Source organism: Hyperolius riggenbachi, chromosome 6 (genome assembly GCF_040937935.1).
Source record: "Hyperolius riggenbachi isolate aHypRig1 chromosome 6, aHypRig1.pri, whole genome shotgun sequence".
NCBI classification, from domain to species: domain Eukaryota; kingdom Metazoa; phylum Chordata; class Amphibia; order Anura; family Hyperoliidae; genus Hyperolius; species Hyperolius riggenbachi.
Genome location: NC_090651.1, coordinates 245,772,432 through 245,781,528, shown reverse-complemented (window position 1 = coordinate 245,781,528; position 9,097 = coordinate 245,772,432). Strand labels below are relative to the sequence as shown.

The following is a 9,097-nucleotide window of genomic DNA, read 5'->3' as shown; positions in this document are numbered from 1 at the left end:
TAAAAGAGGATGACGCACTCTAGAGCAGGGTTGTCAAACTCAAAGTGGGCTAAAATTAAACACTGGGACAAAGTCACAGGCCAACCTCAATGTCTAGTGCCCCCTCTCCCTCCCCTATACAGTTCTGTGGTGTATAGCAGCCCCCCTGCCTCCTCTATACAGTTCCCTGGTGTCCAGTAGTCCAACTCCCTCCCCTATACATTCAATGGTGTCTAGTGATCCCACTCCCTCCCCTATACAGTTCACTGGTGTCTAGTGATCCCACTCCCTCCCCTATACAGTTCACTGGTGTCTACTGGTCCCACTCCCTCCCCTATACAGTTTCCTGGTGTCTAGTGGTCCCACTCCCTCCCCTATACAGTTCACTGGTGTCTAGTAACTGCCCTTCCTCCCCTATACAGTTCCCTGGTGTCTAATGGTCCTTTCATCCTCCTTCTCTATACAGTTTCCTGCTGTCTAGTGTTTTCCTCCTCCCTCCCCCATATGACTTCCCAGAGACCTAGGGCCAGGGCCGGCCTTTGCTATGAGCGACCGGGGCGGCATGCTCTCAAGGGCGCATGCACCCTGTCTCCCCTTGCCGCCCCGCTGTCTCCCTGTGTCCTCTCAGTCTATATTTAGAGCAGGACTACAAGAAAATGGCCGCCGATGTCCACAAATGCAGACAAACGGCGGCCATTTTCTTGTAGCCTGCAGTAACTACAGATGGAGCGGAGGCAGGAGAGAAGCATGACGTCGGCGCTGGAGCTGGATGTCAGGGGAGTCAGTCTCTGCCCGGCCCGCTGCCACATAAAGGGAGGGGGGGTTGCCTGGGGCAAACTACCTACACTGGGGACAAACTACCTACACTGGGGACAAACTACCTACACTGACCTACACTGGTGGCAAACTACCTACACTGGGGGCAAACTACCTACACTGGGGGCAAACTACCTACACTGGGGGCAAACTACCTACACTGGGGGCAAACTACCTACACTGAGGGCAAACTACCTACACTGGGGGCAAACTACCTACACTGGGGGCATACTACCTACACTGGGGGCATACTACCTACACTGGGGGCATACTACCTACACTGGGGGCATACTGGGGCAAACTACCTACACTGGGGGGCATACTACCTACACTGGGGGCATACTATCTACACTGGGGGCATACTACCTACACTGGGGGCATACTACCTACACTGGGGGCATACTGGGGCATACTACCTACACTGGGGGCATATTGGGGCATACTACCTACACTGGGGGCATACTACCTACACTGGGGGCATACTGGGGCAAACTACCTACACTGGGGGCATGCTACCTACACTGGGGGCATACTGGGGCATACTACTTACACTGGGGGCATACTGGGGGCATACTACCTACACTGGGGGCATACTGGGGCATACTACCTACACTGGGGGCATATTGGGGCATACTACCTACACTGGGGGCATACTACCTACACTGGGGGCATACTGGGGCAAACTACCTACGCTGGGGGCATACTACCTACACTGGGGGCATACTACCTACACTGGGGGCATACTACCTACACTGGGGGCATACTACCTACACTGGGGGCATACTACCTACACTGGGGGCATACTGGGGCATACTACCTATACTGGGGGCAACCATGCTACTACACTGGGGAAAACTGTACTAGCTACACTGAGGGCAGCTATGCTACCTATATGGGGCAACTATACTACCTACACTGGGGGCAACTATGCTACCTATATGGGGACAACTATGCTACTTATGGGGGGGGCAACAAAATTCGGTTTCGCTCAGGGCGCTGTGAAACCTAAGGCCGGCCCTGCCTAGGGCTTCTTCTCCAATACAGCTCCTCTGGTGGTCTACAGTGGGCCAAACAAAGAAAAGTGGGGAAACCACTTTCGGGCCATTTGATGGCTCTGCGGGACAGATTTGGCCAGAGTCTGACATGTATGCTCTAGAGCAGTGTTTCTCAACATTTTATTGGTATGTACCCCTTTTAAAACCCTGAATTCACTAAGTACCCTCTAGCATAGTAAACATTATCACAAGTACTCCCTGACAAATATATATTCAATTGTAGTACATGATAATTGGTACCAAACAATTTCCAAGCCTTAACTATTGCTTTTAATTATCTAAAATACTATTTTGGTGTTGTTTATATAAGATTTATCATTTTTTAAAACTCAAAATTTGTTATTCTTGGTTAAGTATATCAAACCCGAGTACCCCCTGGAACCATCAGAAGTACCCCTGGGGTAAGCGTACCGCATGTTGAGAAACTAGGCTCTAGAGCAGTGTTTCTCAACATTTTATTGGTATGTACACTTTTTAAAACTCTGTACTCACCAGGTACCCCCCCAGCATAGTAAACATTATCAAAAGTACCTCTTAATACATATATTTGATTGTAGTACATGATAAATGGTTCTAAATAATTTCCAAGCATTTACTATTGCTTTTACTTCGCTAAAATACTAATTTGTCTATTTAAATAAGATTTAACGTTTTCTAAAACTCTAAATTTGTTATTCTTGGTAAAGTATATCAAGCTCAAATACCCCTTGGAACCATCAGAAGTATCCCTCTGGGGTACGCGTACCACGAACCTAGGCCCAGAGTGATGTGAAACTTTTCGCCCTAATGGGCAGACTATGCTTGCTTGTCCACCCACCTAATAAAGTTTTTGGGCCTCAGGCCTGTATGACTGTCAGCAAACCTCAGTGCAATTAGTTTGACATGAGCTCAAGAATGATGAAAACCCAGATAAATGACAGAAATACCAAATCCTTTAGATTCTGCTACTGAGAAACTTGTTTGAAGAAGTCTACATTCATCTATTAATCTACCTTCTTTTCTTGACACAAAATTAATGCAGTAATGTGGCCTGATGTGACTAACGTGACAGGTCCAGAGGCCAAATTATCAAACAAAAAGTTGTGAATATATTTTGCTGTAGAATCTAAAGATTCCAAAAACAAAAGTTGGAGGAGCACTCATCTACAAAAAGAAGTAAGCGTGTGCCCAAGCCTCAGACTCCAGCATCCACAGGATCCAACACAAATTTTGCTTGCAAAAAGGCTGGCACCACATCGAAGTAGAAGTAAAAAAAATTAGCTCTTTATTAGTTTTGTCATTAAAATGACAGCATAGTCAAAAATCAGCCTATGGCGGCTGTAGAATCTAAAGTAATAATGAAGAATGTCATATTAAAGGAAATACCCGGAGTGAGATTTGGAAAATTATACTGTCAGGGTTCACAATGTCTATAAAAGAAAACGTTGTAAAAATCAGAAACCACTGGTTGAGTGCAAGTACCTCTTACAGGCATTGCATAGTACCCGCACTTGCACAGCAGGGTTGAGTTGGCCATAGTCTACAGATACAGTAGAATCTCTTTACAGTAAACTCCAATGGACAGGGCAAAGTAGTTTACCATATAATAAGTATACTATATCAGAAATTGTCATGCTCAAGCACATAAAGTATACTATAGAACTGTATCTTTATAAAGTCAATAATTGGGAGTTGCTTTTCAATGCTTCAGCAAGCGAGCACAGACAATATTTAACTACCTGCCGACCGCTCCACAGCAATTGGCATGAACACGGTGGCAGCCCCAGGACCACTCCACGCTGATTGGCGTGAATGGCTTCCTATGGGGCTTGCAGGAGCACATCTCCACTCTGATGATGGAGGTCCGCTTTGCCTTCAGTCTCCCAGCAGCGATCGCCTCTCGGAGACTGTTAGACGGCTTAAAGTGAAACTGAGCTGAGTAAAGTTATTTAAAATAAACACATGGTATACCTGCAAATGAATATTACATACTTACCTGCCTGTCACCTCCTCTCAGAGCTCACCATTTTCTTCTTACAACAATTCCTTCCAGTTCTGACAAGATTTAGTCACAACTGAAATATAGCAGTTGAGGTCAGTTATATATCAGTTGCTGTTATAACTGAAAGGACAACTGATGAGCAAGGTAATGTCCATGTTTACCTATGGCTCAAGTGGGCAATATTACAGTTTAACAGTTTGATGACCAGAAAGGTTTTCTTTTCCTTTTCTCAAACAAATCATCAGGGGGCTCTGTAAGGCTGATATTGTGGTGAAACCTCTCCCACAGTGGGATGTCAGGACCATGGTCCTGACAGTTTCCTGTCTGTGAACTTCATTGCATTGTGGTAAATAACAGCTGTTTACACCTGGGTCCAACTGCCAAAAAATCAAGCAGCATCTCCTTCCACTGACATCATCTGCCAGCAGTAAAAATGTCACCATGTGGTAAATGTCAGAATGTAAATTAGGGAGAAGAAAGATTTTACCTTCAGCGCAGCTGGAGGCATTGTCACTGAGAAGAGAAGTTGCCTAAGTCACAAAAGTGTTCAGTACCTTACCTTTATCAAAATGAATGAGGCATGGATCCCTGAGGGCTACTGCCCGCCTGAAGACTAATGCTTCATACACACTTGAGATAAAAGTCTTTGGAAAAGGCAAGATCACAGACCAATTTTACCCCATTCCATGTAGTATGAGAGCCATACCTACACAGTCTATTCTATGGAGCTGCACTCCCCATCAAATAAAATCTTTGCAGGATGCTGCACACAAAGATGCCCTTACACATTCAAAAGATCATTATCTGCAAAAGATCTTTTCCTACAAAAGATCCATTCCTGCAAAATGCATTCATAGTCTATGAGATCTGCAGATCATCATACACACCTTGTTTAACAGACTTCATCTGCATATCTGGCAATCATCTGCAGATCTGAAAATCCATCCTGGTGGATCTGATCTGCAGATGATCTGCAGATGATTGTCTGTTAAACAAGGTGTGTATGAGGATCTGCAGATCTGATAGACTATGAATGCATTTTGCAGGAATGGATATTTTGCAGGAACAGATCTTTTGCAGATAATGATCTTTTGAGTGTGTACGGGCATCTTTAGGCTCATACACACTTCAGACCATAGTCTTTTGAAAATTAAAGATCACAGACCAATTTTACCCCCTTCCATGTAGTATGAGAGCCATACCTACACAGTCTATTCTATGGAGCTGAACTCCCCATCAGACAGAAATCTTTGCAAGATGCTGCACATAAAGATGCTGTACACATTCAACAGATCAGTATCTGCCAAAGATCTGTTCCTGCAAAAGATCCGTTCCTGCAAAATGCATTCATAGTCTATGATATCTGCAGATCCTCATACACACCTTGTTTAACAGACATTCATCTGCAGATCAGATCCACCAGGATAGATTTTCAGATCTGCAGATGATTGTCTGATCTGCAGATGAATGTCTGTTAAACAAGGTGTGTATGAGGATCTGCAGATATCATAGACTATGAATTGCATTTTGCAGGAACGGATCTTTGGCAGGAACAGATCTTTTGCAGATACTGATCTTTTGTGTCTGTACAGCATCTGTGTGTGCAGCATCTGTGTGTGCAGCATCTTGCAAAGATTTCTGTCTGATGGGGAGTTCAGCTCCATAGAATAGACTGTGTAGGAATGGCTCTCATACTACGTGGAAGGGGGTAAGATTGATCTGTGATCTTTCATTTTCCAAAGACTATGGTCTGATGTGTGTATGTGGCCTTAGTGTGCAGCATCCTGCAAAGATTTTATTTGATGGGGAGTGCAGCTCCATAGAATAGACTGTGTAGAGTATGGCTCTCATACTACATGGAAGGGGGTAAAATTGGTCTGTGGTCTTGCCTTTTCCAAAGACTCGTATCTCAAGTGTGTATGAAGCATAAGTCAGTCTCCACACACAGCATCTCTGCCTGCACGCCGTGTGACTGGCTGCCTGCCCCAAGACTAAGTCGCTCCCCACACAGCACCTCTGCCCGCAGGCCGCTTGACTGCCCTCTCCGCCACCACCAACAGGGTCCAGGACTCCAGGCGGACTCCTGAATTTTTAAAGGGAATATCTGCGCAGATGCAAAATAAAAATCCGCTTACCTGGGGCTTCCTCCAGCCCGTGGCAGGCAGGACGTGCCCTCGGCGCCGCTCCGCAGGCTCCCGGTCTTCTCTGGTGGTGCACCCAACCTGGCCAGGCCGGCTTCCAGGTCAGGCTTCTTGTGCGCTCCAAAATGCGCCTCACGGCGTCGCGCTGACGTCATCGAACGTCCTCCGGGCTGTACTGCGCAGGCGCAGAACTACTGAGTCTGCGCAGTACAGCCCGGAGGACGTCCAGGTCAGGTTCGCCACCAGAGAAGACCGGGAGGCTGCGGAGCGGCGCCGAGGGCACGTCCTGCCTGCCACGGGCTGGAGGAAGCCCCAGGTAAGTGGATTTGGTTTTTTTGGGGGGGTTTTTTTGCAGCTGTGTGAACCTTCCCTTTAAGGCCTTTTTCTGGTGCGTGTACATGCCTGCCTAAATTTTCTGGCTGCAGTGCAGCTGCAACAACAAAACAAAAGGCATGTACATGTGCCCATTCCCCTTCGTGATCATTACCTTGCCGCGGTAAAGGGGCTTGCGTATCACAATGAAGCAATGACCGCCAGCTATATGAGTGTCTCGGGGCGGGGCGCACACCAAAGATAATAAGGTCGTTGCTTCATTGTGGACAGACCAAATTTGATCAGCTGGACAGTCACTGTTGTTCTATCATTGAGCTACCACAGCCTGGCGACCATATGGGCTGGAAAACCGCCACGGCCTGCACTCTGGCCATGGTGCGCACCAGTCCAGCATGGCCATCACTACACAAACCGCTGTTTGCGGAGCGTTACGCAGTGAGTTTGGTGTGTCAGTGTGAAGCAGTACTCTAATTACACTCTCTGATTAATGTATACACATGCAAGATGTTTTAAAGCACTTTAGGCCTGCAATTTAGTATTCAATGTGATTTCTGCCCTTAAAACGCTGCTTTGCGTCAAATCCAGAATTTTCCCTGGGACTTTTGGCGTGTATCCCACTCCGCCATGCCCCCCTCCAGGTGTTAGACCCCTTGAAATATCTTTTCCATCACTTTTCTGGCCAGCATACATTTCTAGTTTTCAAAGTTCGCTTCCCCATTGAAGTCTATTGCGGTTCACGAAAGTTTGTGCGAACCGAACTTTCGTGGAAGGTCGCGAACTGAAAATCGGAGGTTCGGGCCATCTCTATCAATGGATTCACAACTGCTCTGTGGGGAGTAAATATGTAGAGTATGGTACTACTGTGTAACTTAATTTGTAGTCACCAACCCCGAATTTAACAGCATATTAATGGATTTCATGAGCAAAGGGAAAGCATCAATTTGCATCCAAAATTTGTTTGAACACGCATTAATGCAGATTTGATTCTCATCGACCATCCCTACTAGTGGCACAACTATACATCAGGCTTTATTCTTACAGCAGTGATGTTATTTATAATATATAAAAGATTCCTGTGTACACATATACAGTCTCAATTAGATATGTATATCTGATTTTATAAATACAGAGATCTCTTTACTGCAGCAGTAAAAAAAAAAAAAACTTGTTTTTTGATTGATTGATTTCATTTTTGTGGACCAAGCACTGTTATTACTGTATATATAAGTTATTTATGATGACTTATCTGAGAAATAGAACATTTTATAGTTTCTCTTTTAATTACAGTTTACATTCATTAGGAGTCTATACATTTTTTCTCGGACTCCAGGTATCCAAAAAATTGTTCCGACTCCTCAACTTCACAGCCCTGTTTAATGTAGTTATTTTGGCATCTGCAGCTTTGAAGTAATATCTGGAACAAGTATGCAGTCAGGAGCTGAGTACAATACCCAAACATGCATTTCTACATAGACACAAGAAGTGAAAGCTATGCTAGCAAAAGAAGGCCTCTAGCTGTTGATTCATTTTCTAGCAGAATAGAGATGCACACTTACCTGTGCTTGCAGGTCAAAGGTCAGCAATGAGAAGCATAGGCTTAGCATGTTGTATTGCAGCTGTAGACTCTCTAGAGCGCCCCCTACCCTGAATGCCATCATGTTCTGCCCAAGTACCAGGCTCAGAGCACAGACAACGTGAAACAGACCAACGAGGAGAATCACAATAAATCGAGGCTGCATGGTGAAGAAAAAAGGCAGACAAAATAAATACTGTTATAGTGCAGCAAACAGAAAAAAATGGAAACAAATTATTAGCATTATACATGGAAACGTGAAACCCTTCAATGTAACTTAATGTTTTTAAAAGATCAGCGGCAATGTTCCAGAGATCCACAATTCACTGTATGCACAAGTGCATAAATACATTGTCAATGGTGAAAGTATGTACTATCTGTAACCAGGGATAATGCTCACCTGTATATCAGGCTTTGCATCTTTGGAGAGGACGCTGAAGTTGACAATAGAGCGAATCATTTCCAGCAGGATAGATAGCACAAAGACGATGAGTTCTTGGCGGTTCTCCTGTAGGATGCCCCGGGTCACATAGTAGATGCAGAACACTGATAAGCAGATTAACACAGTTAAGTAACTGCTGAAATATAATCACATTCCTCACATACTAATATTTTAATACCAGAATTTCAATTGTTTATATCCTCCACTGAGCATGAAAATTATTCAACAGGAAATATTAGGAACGCATCGAGTTAGATGCTCACTTATGGAGAAAGCTCTAGATCCCAAAAGGCTTACTGGTCCTCTCTCCATCTTCTCGTTCCGTCCCAGTAAAGTTATTCAACCAGCTTGGTCAAATTACCTCTTTGGTGCTCCTTGGGCAGCCTTTGAAAGTACTCCTGTCCCTGAGAAGACAAGCAGATCTGTACTGCACATTGGCAATCCATACTGCATGCATAGTATGGATGTGACCAGCTTTGGAAGCACTGTAGTATGTGAGTGCTTCTGGAGCCTGTCGTAGAGTCCTGAAGGCATGGAAATTCAACATGGGAAAGCAATGGAATGAGGGGATAAAGAGAGGACCGGGAAAGCTCTATGGGATCCAGAGCCTTCCCTCTCCATAAGCAAGTATCTAACTCTTTTTTTCTTCAGATTGCTTCAATATAATTTGAAAGATATTCTGCATACAATTAACCTGGTAAAACCTCTCTCATCTACCCAATAGGCAAATACACAAACGCAGGCTTTCAGCTCCCAGAGTCTAAATGCATCAGACTT

At 44.8% G+C, this 9,097-nt stretch overlaps 1 protein-coding gene across 1 annotated transcript in view; it reads right to left on the bottom strand.

The window, feature by feature from the left end:
- Positions 1 to 9,097, bottom strand: part of LOC137521420 (uncharacterized) — a 58,301-nt gene that overhangs the window by 17,937 nt on the left and 31,267 nt on the right. Inside the window, exons 4-5 of the mRNA XM_068240630.1 lie at positions 8,279 to 8,424; positions 7,862 to 8,038 (exon numbers count right to left, since the gene is read on the bottom strand). Coding sequence (XP_068096731.1) covers positions 7,862 to 8,038; positions 8,279 to 8,424 — 323 coding nt within the window. The remainder of the gene's footprint in view (positions 1 to 7,861; positions 8,039 to 8,278; positions 8,425 to 9,097) is intronic.